This window comes from Aethalodelphis obliquidens, unplaced genomic scaffold, assembly GCF_003676395.1.
Source record: "Aethalodelphis obliquidens isolate GAN/ISIS:26980383/991018 unplaced genomic scaffold, ASM367639v1 scaffold17, whole genome shotgun sequence".
Classification (NCBI taxonomy): domain Eukaryota; kingdom Metazoa; phylum Chordata; class Mammalia; order Artiodactyla; family Delphinidae; genus Aethalodelphis; species Aethalodelphis obliquidens.
In genome coordinates, this window is record NW_020837961.1 from 287022 (window position 1) to 306114 (window position 19093).

Sequence of the window (19093 nt, forward strand, 5' to 3'; positions counted from 1 at the left end):
AACCCACCCGTTCCTCCGCGGAGGGAGTTGGATGCCCCCCGCTCCCGCGTCAGGAGGCCGTGGACGCTGCACGCTGAGGGAAGTGTCTTCCCAGGATGAGTGTCACACGAAGAGCAGGGGCCTGCCAAGCGACTGCTATGCTAACGGAAGCTTATTGCTGCCAGGGCTGGATGTTGTCTGGTCGCCGATACGCCCTGCTTGAGAACCTCTTGTAGTTTTCCAGGGGGAGTTCCTGCCGTTAGTTTTCCAGCCTTGGCATCAAGGGAGAGAAGCCAGGAGAACTGAGCATGAGACGTACCCTGGGGACCGGACAGAAGACCTCTAAATGTGGACCACCTGCTTTAGAATCACTGGAGGAAGGGGGTGCTTGGTAAAGTTGCGGATTTGCACAAACAACCACAGACCCGTCAATTAGAATGGCAGGGTCGGGGCCCCAGAATCTGCATTTTAACCAAATGCCTCAAGAGATCTCTTTAATCAGAGTCTTCAATTCCAGGAGACCCCTGCAGCCCTCCTCAAAGGGCTGGGTAACTCTGCCAGTGTTTACCCACCGATGGCAGGGTCTGCTAACCGCAAATACCTCCCCAGCCACGTGGATTTTGCTATGTAAGCACTGCAACCCGCAGTTCCCTGCTTCCTGGGTCATAGCCACAGTCACGGAGGTGGAGGGACCTCAAGCTTTCTGGGCTTCTCTCCCCGGCTCAGTAGGTTAGAGGGATGTCCGCCTGGTCCAGTTCCCTGAGTCTAGAGCAGAAGAGATAGACCGTCCATGCTGGACCACACACCATCAGGAAGACAAAATGACAGTCAGTAAGAACCTGTGCCACGGGGTGGTCACTAAGCCACAGACCAAAGATGAAACAGTAGAACCAGGATCTAGAAATGCCAACCAATGGGTCCACAGGGGTTTCTTTCTGCATTTGTTCTCAATTGTACCATCAGTATCTTCAGCGCAATCCGTGATAAATCAGTTTTTGGTTTGTATTCCCAAGCTCATCCCTGAAACGTGACTCATTTCCTGTGGGTTTTTTCTCTGCCCCCAAGATGAAGACTTTCATCTGCTGCTGACCCTCTCTTTTCCCAGCCTTCGAGCTTCACTGCTGGCTGTTTCTCGGGATGAGCCATCTCCCTTTACATATTCCTGATGTTCAAATGTGATAATAATAATAAAAAAAAACAGTGTTTGGAAACAGACCAAGGATTTTGATGGTGAAAAGACAGGCAGGAAAATACTTTAGACCCTGTAATGCACCTACCAGCACAAAGAACTCCCCAAACCAAAAACTATTAAATAACGCTATATCCTTGTAAAAAAGTCACCCCCCCCCCATCCATATACTTATGTAATACATGCAACACAACTGACTCTTTTGGGTCACCTTTCAAGGAGGAAACGAGTAGAATTACACATAATTTACGTTTTCCCCACTATTTTCATAGTCTTCCTCGTGATTCTCATTATTCCTAAATTTCTTTTACATTTAAGTCAGCCAAAGATTCTGTTGCTTGCAGTACAGAACTCTGACTGATGGAGAGACCAAATTCCATGACAGTTAATCCTGGGGAAACATCCTTCTTTCAGAGAAGGCTGTGGCTGTCCATTCCAGGGTGGGTGTCCTACATCATATACAAGGTACATCACTGAGATGTACTTCTGAATCACAGCACAGCCAACAGGGGAAAAGAGACAGATGCACATAGTGACAGGACATGTGGAACAAGCGGGAGACCTTCCACTGCCATCCACACCTCTGACCTCTGCTTCTACCAGCACATCCTCCCTGGCTTTGACACCCCCGACTCTCTATTACATGGACTTTTGTGATGACACTGGACCTGCTCAGAAAGTCCTGGGTACTCTCTCCATATCAACACTCTTTTTTTTTTTAACATCTGTATTGGAGTATAATTGCTTTACAATGCTGTGTTAGTTTCTGCTGTATAACAAAGTGAATCAGCTATATGTACACATATATCCCCATATCCCCTCCCTCTTGTGTCTCCCTCCCACCCAACCTATCCCACCCCTCTAGGTGGTCACAAAGCACCGAGCTGATCTCCCTGTGCTATGCGGCTGCTTCCCACTAGCTATCTATTTTATGTTTGGTAGTGTAGAGATGTCCATTCCACTCTCTCACTTAGTCCCAGCTTACCCTTCCCCCTCCCCGTGTCCTCAAGTCCATTCTTTATGTCTGTGTCTTTATTCCTGAACCGCCCCTAGGTTCATCAGAACCATTTTCTTTTTTTTCTTAGATTCCATGTATACGGGTTAACATATGGTATTTGTTTTTCTCTTTCTGACTTACTTCACTCTGTATGACAGACTCTAGGTCCATCCACCTCACTATAAATAACTCAATTTCGTTTCTTTTTATGGCTGAGTAATACTCCATTGTATATATGTGCCACATCTTCTTTATCCATTTGTCTGTCAATGGACACTTAGGTTGCTTCCATGTCCTGGCTATTGTAAATAGAGCTGCAATGAACATTGTGGTACATGACTCTTTTTGAATTATTGTTTTCTCAGGGTATATGCCCAGTAGTGGTATTGCTGGGTCGTATGGTAGTTCTATTTTTAGTTTTTTAAGGAACCTCCATATTATTCTCCATAGCGGCTGTATCAATTTACATTCCCACCAACAGTGCAAGAGGGTTCCCTTTTCTCCACACCCTCTCCAGCATTTATTGTTTGTAGATTTTTTGATGATGGCCATTCTGACTGGTGTGAGGTGATACCTCATTGTAGTTTTGATTTGCATTTCTCTAATCATTAGTGATGTTGAGCATCCTTTCATATGTTTGTTGGTTATCTGTATATCTTCTTGGGAGAAATGTCGATTTAGGTCTTCTGCCCATTTTTAGGTTTCATGTTCTTTGTCATGTGAAGGAAGATCCTGCAAAATACATTCTAAATGCCATTGTAATAAATACATATGTTTGATAAACATACTAATGGGTATATTCAACACAGTTATTTTGCTTCAAATGTCAGTGAAATTGAGGAAGGTTTTTATCACATCAGCAGAGGATAATTTTCAATTTTTTTACGTTGCTAATAAAGCACCCCTTCCGGAAAAAAGCTCGTGCTCTATATGAATGGATTAATGGATAATTTGCTTCCTCTTCACTATTTTTAACTGTTGTTTGTTAGAAAATTCATAATATTATTGTATCTTTTAGTTAGGTTTGGATTTAATTTTTAACACAAGAGAAAAGGACAGAATTCAGGAGATGAAAGGTAGACGCAGCCGAGAGATCGTCAGATTGTCCCTTGTCACCCACTGCTTCCGACCTGAGTCCTCGGCTCACTCACTTACGAACTCCAGTCAGTAAGGGACAGAGTGGGCAGCTCCTTACAGTTTGTGAGACGCTTTCACACAGGTCTCCTTTGATCCCCCTGGCACCTTAGCCGAGGAAAGTGGGCCAGGCACTTTGGTCAGGTTATAAAAGGGGGGATTGCAGACCCCGGCTAACTCGCCAAGCAGGAAACCAGCCGTGCTGATCCAGATGCTCAAACCGCCAGGTGTCAGCTCTTTTCACTGCGCATCTGGTGCCAGTGGACACATCACACCTCTATAAGGTGGACACTATGAGTTTCGCCACAGTAGTGGTTGATTCTAGAAACAGCAATATTAGCAACAGCCAATGTCAAAAGCACTGTCAGCACAGTTTCTGAGCACTTCAGACCTGCCTTTCACTGCTCAGGCATCACACTTGCATTAAGCCATTTGCTGTTCACAATAAACCTGTGAGGCTGGTAATATTTTTAATCTTCTCAACACTGGAGTGTATTGATCTGTTATTTTCCCCCATTTGATAAGAGAGAAGACGATGGTTCAAAAAATAAAGTGACTTGTTCAGTGTCAGTCCTCTACTAAGTGGTGGGAAACGAGCAGTCTGACTAAAGAATCTGTGCAATTAACTACTACACTATATTTTGTCCCCAGAGCTGACCTTGTTCTTTTCTTTTTCAATTAAGAAAAGATAAAAAGTAAGGTATTCAAACAGTTGAATTTGTGGCTCTCATTCTCCCCTATTTCCTTTTGTATCAGTAATGCTCAGTTGTAACTGAACACAGACTAGATAGTTTAATGCGGTATCTAGAGGCTTCTTAATGCTGTGGACCGCTTTGAAAAAGACACACAGAGCTTAAGTGCTAGATTCCAACCACTAGTGGATGAGAAAAGAGGAAAGTATATTTAGCCCTGGCTTCATGGGAATCTTAAAATCCTCCAGGGCTTCTGAGGACAATAATTCATTACTTTGCTCATTATTACTTCTTAAATAAATGGCTGACATTTAAAATTTTCATTGTTCCCTGACAAAGCAAAGTGCATAGAGCTTTCCTGATACAGAGAAAGAAGGTTTTTACCAAATGGCCTTTAAAATAACTTTCCGAGCTCAAAGTAGATGAATCTTTGACATGTTCGTGGTAGATCTATTTCTATTTAAAAAACTCTGTAAGTATGGACTGTGGCCAAGGTAAGCTCAGTGAGTTTTTATTTTAATCAATTTGACTGCAGAAGCATATGAGAGCTGAATCTGGTTTTCATAAGCTTTTCTCAGAAATAAAATATATTTTATTTAATTACGTATATTTCAGTATAAATATAGGTGATGAGTTGACTTACTTTTAAGCTTCTAATTATTACAACATCAATACGAAGCATCATTTTAAATTCTCTTCAAATCTCTTTCCATTTATTTACAGAGTTCGAGCATTTTATGTGTATATATATATTCACGTATATATATACATATACGTGAACATATATATGTATATGTGTGTGACTGCATTTTTTTGTTTGTTTATAAATTCTGATGGCACTATAAACATCGAAAGGAATTTGGTACAGAAGAGTAACTTCAGAAAGTGCTTCTTTTAATATTCAATAATACCCTTTTCAGGTGACTAAACTTACAGTTAATTTGCAAATTAAAAGGCAATCTGAACGCCACCTCTTTGGGAATCTGAATTATTGAATCTCCTTTCTTCCGTTGGTCCAGAACCCCATCACATAACAGGCCATCCAGAACTTACTTTTCTCTTTGCTCATAAGCATTCTGAATTCTCTGCTGGAAGTATTGAAGTGGCTGTATTAGTGAAAATCACAGGAGGGGTGATTACTCTGCTTACCCAGCACTAAGCAGCAGAAGCTTTATGCAGGAAAAAAAAAAATAATCGGGCTCTGAGCCATCCAGATGAAAGAAGCATGTGAATTTCAAGCAAAACATTGTATAAGGAATTGTTGAAATTAAAGCACACGATGCTCTACGACATGATCCAAAAATAGAAGCCCTAATTCCCTGGTAGGAAAAAATCTGGAAAAACACCAAAGCATTGAAAAACAACGCACAGACCCGAGAACAGCCCCCGAAGGTTTCCTCTTTATCCCCAACCTAAGGTTCGTTATCTTCCCATCACTGGAAAAGCCTTGAGAACAATGCTTACAATACTCTTAATATTAACTTACCCAACGCATTTATTTTTATCAGCTGAAAATGTGAGTCATTTCAGCTGACATTTTGGAAAGCCACATATTGCCTTTTTACTTATTTATTTTTCATGCATTAGACAGATCTTCAAGTAGTTTGCATTAACTCCGGGGCGGGGGGCAGGCTAAGCTGTTCCCCAAGCACCTCCTTTTCCTCTGTAGCTGGTTCTCCTCAGTTTGGCCGTCCAGAAGGGAGCCCAGTAACAGATTGTTTCCGAGAACACAGCACAACCTACTTGTGACCCGGTTGCTCCGCTCCCATGGCAGCAGTGGCGACAGTGGGTAGGGCGCTGGCAGAAGCCTAGCGACCCGCTTTGGGGCTCTCATGGCCGGCAGGTTCCCTTCTCTCCCTAAATGTCACATCCTCTGTAGTACCCGTGGGCCAAAGGAACATCGGCAAAGTTTCCTTTACACTCAGGTGACTATGAGATAATTAGAAAAGCAGACAGTATAATATACTGACAAATGCAAATGGCTGTTGGACAAAAAGGTCCATGTGGGCGGAAGTGTGAACTTCAGAGAGGGAAAACAGTTGGCAGGGATGCTCATCCCTCACTTCCTCTCCCATCTTTCTCCAGGTGAACTTTCCTCATTTTCCACCACGACAGAGCAATGTGCTCTCCCTCTTACTTTCAGAGTCTAAGGTGCAGGACACTGCAGCATGCTCTGGACGGAGACACAACACAACTGTTGTTCAGAGGAAGACAGGTTGAGATAGAACAACAGGGCTTTTTAACACGTTACAAAAATATTACATCTGCATACTTCGATGATGGCTATTCTGACTGGTGTGAGGTGATACCTCATTGTAGTTTTGATTTGCATTTCTCTAATAATTAGTGATGTTGAGCATCTTTTCACGGGCCTGTTGTCCATCTGTATGTCTTCTTTGGAGAAATGTCTATTTAGATCTTCCACCCGTTTTTTGATGGGGCTGTTTGTTTTTCTGGTATTGAGCTGCATGAGCTGTTTGTATATTTTGGAGATTAATCCCTTGTCGGTTGCTATGTTTGCAAATATTTTCTCCAATTCTGAGGGTTGTCTTTTCGTTTTGTTTATGGTTTCTTTTGCTCTGCAAAAGGTTTTTAAGTTTAATTGGGTCTCATTTGTTTACTTTTGTTTTAATTTTCTTCACTCTAGGAGGTGGATCAAAAAAGATGTTGCTGCAATTTATGTCAGAGAGTGTTCTGCCTATGTTTTCCTCAACAGTTTTAAGGTATCTAGCCTTACATTTAGGTCGCTAATCCATTTTGGGTTTATTTTTGTGGTGTCAGGGAGTGTTCTAATGTCATTCTTTTACATTAGCTGTCCAGTTTTCCCAGCACCACTATTGAAGAGACTGTCTTTTCTCATAATTCAAAAAGACACATGCACCCCAATGTTCACTGCAGCATTATTGACCATAGCCAGGACATGGAAGCAACCTAAATGTCCATCAGCAGAGGAATGGATAAAGAAGATGTGGTACATATATACAGTGGAATATTACCCAGCCATAAAAAAGAACGAAATAATGCCATTTGCAGCAACATGGATGGACCTAGAGATTATCATACTGGGTGAAGTAAGTCAGAGAGAGAAAGACAAATATCACATGATATCGCTTATATGTGGAATATAGAAAATGGGTACAAATGAACTTATCTACGAAACGGAAAGAGAGTCACAGATGTAGAAAATAAACTTATGGGTACCGGGGGTAAGGGAAAGGGAGGGATAAGTTGGGAGATTAGGATTGACATATACACACTACTATATATAAAACAGATAACTAACAAGAACCTACTGTATAGCACAGGGAACTCTACTCAATACCCTGTAATGGCCTGTATGGGAAAAGAATCTAAAAAAGAGTGGATATATGTATATGTATAACTGATTCCCTTTGCTGTACACCTGAAACTAACAGAACACTGTAAATCAACTATACTCCAAAAATTTTTTTAAATAAAATATTATATCTGCATAGAAAAAAATTAAAAGGTACAGAAGGTCATGATACAAAAAGTAAAAATCTTGGTTCCTCCAGCCACTGGTTCTAATTACAGACAATAGTCATCTCAAAGCTTTCCTAGTCATCTTCCCAGAAGGTTATGTTTATAGCAATGTGTGTGCTCTTATCCAAATAGCACCTTACTCTATACAATGATTTTATATATTAAAAAATCGAAGGTGATTACATTCATGTGCCACGTGTTTATTCAACAATGCATCTTTCTTACCATTATGTAGCTAGCTTTTTTATGATTGCATAGAGTAATGGGCTATTTTAATGGTTAAAAATTTGTAGTTAATATTAAATAACAGTTTAATATTTTAATAATTATATAAGGTATGAAAGCCTCTAACTTATTTTAAAAATCCACCATTAGTGATAGAAATTAGTACTTTTATAGGTTGTTGTCTTATTTGTCTGCTATATAGCATTTCTGTGTCAATTACGTTTCAACATCCGTCTCTGGCTACAGAAGCCAGTACAATTTTTATTGCTTTGACATTTTTCTCTATTCTCCTCATAGAATCTCATCCTGGCTTCTTGGCTCCAGTGAGACTGGTGCCTGGAAGCACGGCTTGCCTTTCCTTCCTCACTCTTGACCTAACACTAGTCAACCGTGTCCGTGCATCTCGGGCACAGAGTGTTAACCAGCAGACAGTTCCTGCTCGGTCATCTTCTCCCCGCGGTAGAGCTCGGGGCAGTAACTAACCTAAGTGCCTGGTAGAACGGAGACCGGAAGTAGATTAATTAAAAGTCTGCTCGTTTGGTACCCGGCCTTTTCCAGTTCAGCAGTTCCCTCGGAGAAAGTGCAACAGAGGCCAAATTGTGGCCAGCTGCGGACTCCCTGGAGTCGTGGCTCCTGGCTGTGGTGCGGGGTCAGGTGTCCCACCCGGATGGAGTCCAGCGCCCCCTGGACCTGGCAGGGCAGTTGAGTAACGGGCAGGTCTGGTTGACACGATGCTCATCCAAACCATGTTACTGACAATTTTAGCTCTCTCAACTAGTCTCACTGACGAAAAGTGAAACGTGATGAGCGCAGTCTTACTAGCTTTCAGTTTGCTATAAACGATGTTGAGGGCACAAGCCACAGAGGAAACGTTTATCTGCAGCACTACACTAAACAGGAGGATGCTGGCCACGAGGGCGTATTCCTTTCAAGACGTGTGCGTTGCAAGATAGACACACACACACACACACACGCACACCCTTAGTCTGCACACGCCCACCCTCAGTCTGCGCACACACACACGCACACACACACGCACACCCTCCTTAGTCTGCACACACACGCACACACCCCTCCTTATTAGTAGGTGCTCCCCCCCGGGGCAGACCTCTGCATAAGAACACGTTTGGTGGGAGGACGCAGCAGCTGCATCTCCCCGCCCCAGAATTGGTGCGCGGAGCCGCTGCGGCTGCTCCGCCGTCCCTGCCGCGGCCTCAAACGAAAGCTCGTCAGCCGGAGGGGCGGCACCGCAGACACCGAATTCCCTGCGCTGCGCGGCCGCGGATTGGTCGGGAGGCGGGGGGCGGCGGCAGCCGGGGGCTCGGCGCGCTGGCGCTGCGGGGGCGGCGTCGGGGCGCGCCGGGCGCCGCCGCTTGGGTCGCTCGGCCGAGCGGGCGCGGACATCATGGTGAGTGCTCTCGGCGCCCGGGCCGCGCGTCCCGCCGGCCGGTGGGGCCTGGCCGCCGAGGGGACCGGCCGAGCGCCGCGGACGCGCGGGGACCCGGGGCAGCCTGGCGGCTCGCCGGCGTCCGGAGCCGGCAGACCGGAACGGCCGGGGTCGCGGCGGGGGCGACCGGTGTCCGGCTTCCCGGAGTCCACACCGCGCGCGGCCTCCCGAGCTCGGGCAGGGTGCGCGCGGCCTCCCGAGCTCGGGCAGGGGGCGCGCGGCCGAGGCGGGGGGCGCCCGTCTCAGGCGGCCGGCGGCCGGGGAGGGGGCGGGCTCGCGCCCCCTCCGGAGGCCCAGCACTTCTCGGCGGCCTGGGGGTGGGGAGCACGGTGACCGAAGGGCTCTGCGCGCGGCCGGCGCCGGGGCCGCCCTTCCCCCGCTCCCGCGCCCCCCGGCCGAGCATCGGCGGAGGAGGCAGAAGCTGGGGGCGGGGTAGCGGGCGCGGCGCCTTGCCCCGCAGCCGGTCCCTGACGCTCGGCTCTCCTTGGCCCCGCAGTACGGGTTCGTGAATCACGCTTTGGAGCTGCTGGTGATCCGCAACTACGGTCCGGAGGTGTGGGAGGACATCAAGTAAGTGCGTGCCCGCCGCCCCGCTTCCTGCCCGGGGCCGCCGCGCTCCCACGCTCGGAGCCGGCCGGGAGGGGCGGGCGGGAAGGAGCCCGGGGCCGCGCGGCCTCCGCCCCGGCGGGCGTGGGAACGCGCTGTCCGCGCCCCGGCGGCTCCCAAGTGGAGAGGCCCCGGGGATGACGGGGCCTCGCAAGCGGACCGAGACCGGCTCGCGGGCCCTTTGCACACCTCGCAGGCACGCGCGGCAGGGACGCTTTTCCGGGCTGCGGACACTCCCTTCTGAGCAGCTGTGAGCCGAGCGCGTTTTTCCCCCTGAAACGAAGGGACACCTCTCCCGCCCCCCGCCTCTCCCGTACCCGCCACCCCGGTCTTTTACGTCTGGTTTCTGCTGTGGTGAAGGCTGTCAGCGGTAGGAGGGCACCCTAGTTTCTGTCCAGAGCTGTGAGCTCAGTGCTCTGCACGTGCGCGGAAATACCGCAGCCACTGGGAGTTTAGACCTGCTGCAGCGACCGGGGCATCGTCCCTGTGGACCCCTGAGCGTTGCAGTCCAGCAGCGCTCTCTCCTTTTCTTCCTCTCACTCTGGTGAAATTTGCGTGTAACGTGTATGGATGACCGCAGCCAAGTCGCCACACCGACACCCAGTACTATCTGGATTTGCATCCTGGGACAGCAGTGCGACTGCCACAGGCAACCAGAGGGAGAGAGGGTGTTTTCCCCTGTGGGCAGAGAATACCTTACTGTTATTCACTCTCGTTGCCTGTGCTCACGGATTTCCTTCTGTTGCGTCACGTAGGTGATGCTTTATGCTGTATGCTCCTAAATGTATTACAGCTAGTGGCAGTGAATGCCAGCAGGCTCTATCATGCAGTTCCGCGATAGTGATTTCTTCTACAGATCTGTTTCCGAGGAAATGCCCAGGATTAAATACTAAGCAGTAGAATGCAACTTTTCCTCCCCTCGGGTCTGTACCCTTGAGCATTGTTTCAGGTTCCATAAGCCACTTATGTTGCCCACGGAGCACATCTACTTATTATAAAGAGAAGTGGGGATTTGAGAGTTACGTGGTTCCATCAAATGAGAATCTAGGCACTAAAGCTTACTTTGGGATTTGAACTTTCTATCCACCTTATTAATACCTTCATAATTTTTATGTTTCTTCGTAGACAGAGTTATAGAGAAAGCAGGCATCAAGAGAAGATGTTAAACAGATGTAACCTCAGTGTAGGATTGTTTTTAAGCCGCTTTCTCTGTGAAGGTATGAAAGCACCATATATATCTCCCACGTGGTAATGTCTCATCCGTAAGCTAGAAGTCCCCAAATTTCCCGGTGGATGTGCGATGGCAATGAATATGTTTAGAATTTTGAGAGCACAGGATGGCTATTGTGGTGAAACAGTCTTATGTATGTTTATTGGATTTAGAACGTGTGTCTTACCCATTATCAGTTTCAATCACTGTCAAATACAGAAATGAAAAATCATACCTCATAGAGAAATGTGTCGGAAATGTAAAAATTAAAGTATCGAGTGATTTGTTTATGTTGGCCGTATTTTCCGCAGAGAAGGTAAAAAAATATCTAAAAATTTACAAATCCCCTCGATGTGAGAACTTAACTCTACCAAATCGCGCTAAGAATGTTGTTTCATTTTCCTTTAAAAAATGTATTAATTTTGAATTAAACATCAATATCGTCTAACTCATGAATTTATTTTTAAGTAGCATCAAGCAGTATCCTTCATCTGTTTAAGTGCTAATAATTTAAATCATACAAAACATCTTTTTTTTCTGGTAAAGTGAAGCAAATCATGGATCTTTTTCCTACAAAATGACCTCAAGGATCGTGTGCCCCTGCAAGAGAAATGCCATTGGTTATACTAGTGTTGGCAATCCAGGTGTTAAGTTGGGTTCTCTTTTGTCTCAGCATCCCTCTTGGGGGGAGCCCATCTCGTCTTGGATATGCTGTAGTATCTGGACGAGAGAACCTTGCTGAGCTCCCTGCATGGAGGACCTCAGAACAGCTCACTGTCAGGACCCCTGAGGGATCACCGTGTGCTCCCTGGAGGAGTATTTAGAGATTCTCACTGCCGGAGGGCAGGACAGGAGAGGTTGGCAGGGTTTAAGTTTAAAATGCTCCCTGGAGATGCTGAGTCCTCCTCTGACCTCACCATCTGCTCCAGGGAGGGTTGCTGCAGTCACTGGTCCAAGATACTTTCAGGTTTACCTTTTTATGGAAACTGAATATATGAAAGAAAACGTTTTTGTCTCAGTAAATTCCAGTCTCCTGTAGCTTCCGTTTTGCTCTGTGAGAAACTGTCTAAATTGACGTTTATAAAATTTCATAGAATACTGTTTTGGTTGAGGAGGAAGTGGCCATCCATCCTTCTTCAGAAAGTATATGCCAAACATTTAAGGACAAGTAAAATCCTGAGTAACAGATTCCAGACAGAAAATCCTAAGTGGGTTAGAGCCAGAAATGCTTCATTGTAAACTCCGTACCCACTTACACCGTTACCAACAATATAACCATTTCACAACAGTTTTAAATTCCTCTTTGGAAGAAAATGAAAAATGGTCAAGACTGAGGGTCAGCAAACTTTGCCTTAAAGGGCGGAATAGTAAATGTTTTAGGTGCTGCAGGCCACGAGTCAATGTTGATGATATTATGCGTACCTGTGTAACCATTGAAGGGTAACCACTTAAAAAATGGAAAAGCCACTCTTAGATCCCCAAAGAGCAGAAACCAGTGTTGGTTGAGGTTTGACCCAGAGACTGTAGTTTGCGCCTCTGATCTAGACCATAAATACATGTAAAAGAAGTCAAAGGGACCTCTGGATCTACCTCAGATCTTGCTGTGTTGGCGTCCCTTCAGTTTTGAGACGGCCCTTTCTGGGAGCCGTGGGTCCTAAGGGATGAGAAATATCGGTCACCATTTCAGGAAGAACATCAAGTCAGGATATACGTATTAGAAAAGCGCCTAAATACTGGATTTGATGACCGTCTCTGTCACCCTGCCGTCGGCCCTGGCTGCGCTCGCTTTGCATCAAATTACTGGGTCCAACATCTTGGTATGTGATTTGCAAGTGGAGTAATGACACTGTTAGTTGATAAATATTGGAGTGTGTTCCTTTAGAAGGCCGCCAGGAAGATGATTACTTCCCTGTGGAAAGAACGCAGACGTGTTTGGTATGTGTTGGCAGATTTATCTGTAGCAGGGCAGCGTACTTTTTCATTCAGTGACTCAAACCTGCTTCCATTCTCTAGTTAAGCTTAGTTTTAAGGAGCACAGTCTAGTGCTCGGGCAGTGAGCATGGGAAAATGTTTGACATCATCCTTGCTTTCAGCTCGAGTCTAGCGGTATCAGGATATTTCTAATCTCATTATATCTTGATTTTTCTGCCTGTAACTCAAACATGGAAGCATTTGGCTGTTGGATAGCATATTCTGATCTTCCAGTTTTGAAACGAATGCATCTACTTGAATTTGCTAATCACGAATTGATCATTATAGTTCATATAAGCAAACACGTGGCTGTAAGCTGGTTATGCGACTTTCCCAGTTGCCTAAACTCTCCAGGACTCAACTCTACAAGGAAACAGATAATAACTACTTCATGGGGTTGTCATATGTTGAATGATGCCTGTAAAGCGCTCAACACAGTTCTCGATAAATAACTGTTTAATAAATGGTAGCTGTTAACGATTTTCACTCTAGATCCAGTTTTTCAGCTCGTCCCTTCCCCAGCTCCGCCTACGTAAGAGTAATCCGTTGAATCCACATGCCACGTCCCTCTAAGTGTGCTGTTATTTGAAGATGCAGCATATGCTCTTTTAAAAAATCAGTAATTAGTTTGTTTCATTTTTTAGATCCCATATATACGTGGTAACATACAGTATCTGTCTTTCATTTTCTGTAGTGCATTATTTCACTAAGCGTAATACCCGCCAGGTCCATCCATGTTGTTGCAAATGGCATCATTCCGTCCTCTTTCGTGGCTGAGTAATATTCCATTGTGTATATCTACCGTATCTTCTTTATCCATTCCTCTGTTAATGGACACTTAGGTTGCTTCCATATGCTCTTAATCATTTTGTCAAAACAAATTAAAACCAAATAGTGGACCACATTTTGCCATGTTTTAATCAGATTTTCCTATTCCTGAGGCGATATAATTCAATTTCTATACCTTCCTATATTCTCGCTCAAGTAGGTCTTAAAATATTAACAGTACTTTTTATTATAAAAGCTGTTTAAAATTTCCAAAGTCCTTTCCTCTTTAATTTCACATGAGTGCCACAATACCCATTTGAAATAAGAAAGGCCTTTCTACCTCAATTTGTTTTCCAGCTTTATTGAGATGTAATTGGCCCATAACATTGTGTAAGTTTAAGGTGTATGATGTATGGATTAGGTGTACTTGTAAATTGCAGAATGATTTGTTCCTCTATTGAAAGTCTTTGTGGTCAGTCTTCAGATCACCCAAACGTGGGACCTTTCAGTCCACACGGCCCGCTTACTCTCAGCACCCTCATGGGCCGGGGGTCAGTTCCTCAGCCAGGCTGGCCTTTCCCGTCCAGGAGGGAGGACACCTGTGCTCAGTAGGGTCTCTCTCCGCATGCCTCACTCTGTCCTGCAAATGGAAATACTTCCCAGCTTTGAGATGGCAAGACAAATCTTACTTCTTAAGGGAAGACCTCTTTCACCTCCACAGCTGTACTTTTCCTTCATAGAACATGCACAAGTTTATAATTACTTATTTGTAGTATTATTTGATGAACAGCTGTCTTATCTCACTAAAGTCTAGCATCTGTAACTAGCAGAAGCCTTCTTTCTCTCTCTATCTATCTATAATATATATATGAATTATCTTTCATTTTTTAATTTCCAGAGAATAGAGCACATGTATATTCATCACACTTAATATTTTTTTTCTGTAACCAGGATTTATTATGTCAGAATGGTGACATCTTCAACTACTATTTAATAAAATATAAGCTCCGTTGAGATGGGCATTTCTGATATTAACAAAGGCAGAAGATGTAGCAGTAAATTATAACGTCTCTTTTTGGGAGGGTCAGCGTTCACACATGGATATAATAAAAGGATTAAGAACACTGCTGTTGGATTACCAGTTTCATAAACCCCAAGACACTGTTGGGTTGGATTCAGGGCAAGATTGAATCCTTTAGCAAGTGTCTCAGAGGTGCTGTTTAAAGTCCGTATCATAGACTGTAAGTAGACGTTTGTGATGCTGAAATTAAATTTAAAAACCAGATGAGGATGCTCACCAGGACCTTCAGTGTTGAATGGAACAGCTCATACGTGTTGGACACTTACCATATGTTCCACAGTAGTGGTCCTAAAAGCTTTGTACCTGTTAACTCACCTAATCCTCACATCCACCATAGAAGATAGATTTGTTCTATTTCATAAATAAGGGAACTGAGTCTTCAAGACTTTAAACGCCTGCCTCAGGCCACTCATTTGTCAATCATCAGAGCAGAGATTTGGACCCAGATAGGCTTGTAATGATCATATTATGTGCTTTTCCCCAAACAAGGACTTAAGGAGCTTCTCCTTTCCGATTTTCCAAAGACAGTTTAGCAAGGAAATGGGCAACATATGTGTGCGTTACTACTACCATCTTTGTTTTTGTTTTCACGTGCTTGCCAGGTGCTTGTGGCTGTTATGTTTTTACAGGCGGTTTTATTCAGGAACAGGACCTCTACTAAAGAAAATCAGAGCCTCAGAAATTCTGAGCAGTTTATGTAGTTCTGGAAGCGCTCTGGGCCGCTGTGCTCAGGGTCAAGGACACACAGGGCTGAGGGACTCTGGTGTGATGAAGCTGCTGCCGAGAGCTCCTTTGAGATGTTTGTGATTGTGTTTCCAGAGCTGGGGCAGTTTACTTAGGAGGCTGTCTCACGGCAAGCTGGACACAGCCAGAAAAAAAATACCATGATGTATCCAGAGTGGTACTTTGTCTAAATCCGTGTCACTTGTGAGAACGTGACTGTCACCATTTATAGGGCCTGGATGAGTGAAGACACTGGCTTGAGAGGACTGACCTTCACCAACTGGAAGGGGGTCCAAGCAGGAGGCCTCTCTCCTCCAAACGCCCTCAACTAGTCTCTCCTTTGGGGATGCAGACTTTGGGAACTGGCGATTGTGCTGTTGAAAATGGAGAGGTAGTTAATGCTTCACAGCCGCTCCGAATAAAGGGATGTAAAATTTTAATTTTCAGGTGTCATACATCGTAATTGCCTTGTTCTGTGGTGGGAGGTTTTAATTTTAATACCAGATGGACACAACCCAGCCCTGAACGTCCTAACCTCTCACTGAAATGGACCGTCCTAGGATCTGTCGTCACGACGATATCTGCGTGCTGTCTTTAATACAGCATGTGCTGGGATAATGGTTTTTACAGGATCTGCACCCCTGGGAGCTGTCGTTGGTCAGGTTGATCGTTTGACATGTGTTGATCTTTTCTGCCTGAGACCAGACCTTATTTTGAAACTCCCGTGTTCAGCCTGTCCCATCTAAGAATTCCCGTTTTCGTACCTCGTTGGGAAGCTTCTTTACCTACTAGCCAGCAGTCTCTGTAGTATCCTAAACTTCCTTGAAAGGTGTATAATAATAGCAGGAGCTCAGTGTCAGAATATGAATTCAGTTTTGTACATTCACATTTTGAAGATAAGGAATATCTCCGTAGGTATGGAGTTGTGAGAAATGCTGCCTGGATATTTCTGACAACTTTAAATAAAAAAATTCCCAAGTTTGAAAAGAAACTCTGAACTTCTGCCGGTAACGTGTGATTGTTTGATTTTTGGTAGGGAGTTTGGAAACACGTGGAGGGAAATGTATTTAATTCATTCATTCACTTCTTTTCAAACATGCACACATTCACAGAGTGCATGCTCTAATCCAGGTATCTGGGTTAGGCACCAGTGATTAAAAAAACAAAACCATAAAACCCCCACCATAATAAAAATAGCTGCGACCCTTTTGGGGAAAGGTAATTTGTGTAAATAAATGATTGGTTTAAATTCCAACGAATAGCCACCTCTAAAAGTAAGTAGGAAATGAACTGCTACTGGGAACATTTTTTTCACGTATACAGACTCAATTTTCAAATACTTCGTATGGCTACACATGTATAGAAGAGTTATTTCTGGTTTTGTTTCCAGGTGCAGGTTAGAGCTTTATTTTTAAAGCTCTTGGGAGAGGTGGCGCCTGTTTGGGTTTGGCTGTCTGAGGCAATAAATCCTATCCGCTAAGCGGCACACTAAGTGCAACCTTAGCTTAACTGCTTGGATGCTGAGTGGAAACCTCTCCCTGCGCTGTCCCTGCTTCTTCCACTCGCCGTGTCCTCGTCCTCCCGCCTTCGTCGTCTTCAGCTGCTGACTGCTGTCAGTTAGATGTTCGGGACGTCGAATGTGGGAGGCCTTCTCCCTAGATTCGTCTGCCATGAGCACGGCCCCAGGTGGCGCGGTTCTGCCTGTGAGAGGCGAGCGCGCCCATCCGCGGGGCAGTGCGTGTGGGGTCCTTCCTCTCCGGCGTGTGCAAGGCGAGACTGTGACCTGGGTTGAAAGCACTTGAGCTTCTTTCCATCTGGGTTTACTTGGTGGTCAAGGAAAGCGCCTTTTTACCTCACCCCACCTCACCTAGGCAAACTTAAAACTAAACCTTCTCTAAATATTTATTATTGTCTGCTGACCTCTTTCAGGGATCCAAGTAGAAAGATCTAATGCTTAACCACCAAACACAGTTGTTAAGTGTACAGGGAAAGATAACACAAACTACGGTCAGTCACACTGTTTGGAAACAGTGGGAGACTGTAGTCGTCTGGGTTTATCCGGGGGGTCGTTACAGTCATAATGGGAAACAACAGAGTGTAATCACACACACAGCAAGATATTTGATGATAGTGTTTCATCGGTTGCCATTTGATAGATGAACAGCGTTGAATACATTTTAATCCAGTTTGCCTATGGCTTGATATGGTCTTTTTTGTCAGCTAAAAATTATTGGGGAAAAAAAAAAAAACATGTCCAAAGTGTTTCATTTTGGGGAAAATTTTCAATCATGTTTCTCAGAGAAGCCTGTGTTTTTCTCACATGCAAACCGCATGTAATTTAAATAACGGGGAATTATATAATTGTCTTGTGTAACGCAACATTCTAAACAAAATTGCTGCCCCAAAAATATACTCTGAATAATGAATGAGTCCAGAAAATTTGGTCGTGTGCATGGCTGAATTTGGGTAATTTAAGCACGAAAGGAATTCTACATATCAAGGAAATAAATCAGATATTGTTAGAAATGTTGTATGTGTACATTTGAGTCATCCTTTACTTTGCTTTTAAGGAGGAAAAAAACCTTGAAAGTTATGGGATGACAAAATGAGGGATAGAGAAGTGTAAGGGGATGTTACCTGAATCATGTACGGTGTTTATGTAATCCGAATAGTAGCTTACTTCCCAGCCTTTCTTTCATTTGTTGGTCACCCTCTGTGATTTCAGGTAGCTGGTGAAAAAACATTTTCTTCCCTCAAAGAACAGGTACAACTGAGAGATTATTGTTATCACGACTGTGCTCTCTGGAGGCCGAAACATTTGACACAAAGAGTCTGAACGAACCTAAGTTTACCTCAGAGTTAGAAGAAAAGCAGTGTTGAGAATTGAGAGACACTCACTCAGAATGTCTACTGGCTCCAGTGGCCATGTTGCCAGAAATTAATTTTGGGGTATGGCTGCTTTGGCTCTGTAAATTCTCCTGTTCAGTGTAATGGAGCAGACCAGTCGTCGGTAAGTGATTGCAGTATCTCCAATTAGCTTTTACCCCGAAAAGGGAAGAGTCTGAAGAATGGGCTGCAGAACGACGTGCGTTGGGTCCAGAGAGACGAGGTCCCCGAGGTAAAAGTGTTGCCTCTGGACCCTTTGCTGAGAGGTAGCTTCAGGAAGCCCTTGTGGTCACTGCTTAACCTTGCATACTGCCCCTCCTCCGCTGCCCTCCCCTCCCCCGTTTATCCTGATCTCCTTTTTTTTGTAGCATTTATCACCTCATAATAAATTATAAAATGTGCATATATATTATGTAAACATAATATATAAATATGATAATACAAGAATATAATGATACATGCTTGTTGTTTGTTTCCATCTCCTGAAATGTAAAGCTCTTTGAAGGCAGGAATCTTCATCTGTTTCGTTCATTCATATATTAAAAGTGCTCAGAAAGGGCTTGGAGCGTAATAGTGTTCAGTTATTTGTGGCAAGACTCGTCCCCCAGGGGGAAAAGGACCCAAAGGGCGACCCAGAGTTCCCAAAGATTTCTAAGACAAATGTAAATAAGGAATTCTAAT

The 19093-nt window shown here is 44.6% G+C and overlaps 1 protein-coding gene across 2 annotated transcripts in view; it reads left to right on the forward strand.

Moving 5' to 3' along the window:
* The first annotated feature begins 9081 nt into the window (after positions 1 to 9081).
* GUCY1B1 (guanylate cyclase 1 soluble subunit beta 1) overlaps positions 9082 to 19093 on the forward strand; it is a 47327-nt gene continuing 37315 nt past the window's right edge. The window contains exons 1-2 of one of the 2 annotated variants that reach the window (XM_027116799.1): positions 9082 to 9128; positions 9664 to 9737. In XM_027116799.1, the coding sequence (XP_026972600.1) occupies positions 9126 to 9128; positions 9664 to 9737 (77 nt within the window). In that variant the 5' untranslated portion in view covers positions 9082 to 9125. The remainder of the gene's footprint in view (positions 9129 to 9663; positions 9738 to 19093) is intronic. The other variant, XM_027116798.1, reaches the window with a different exon arrangement.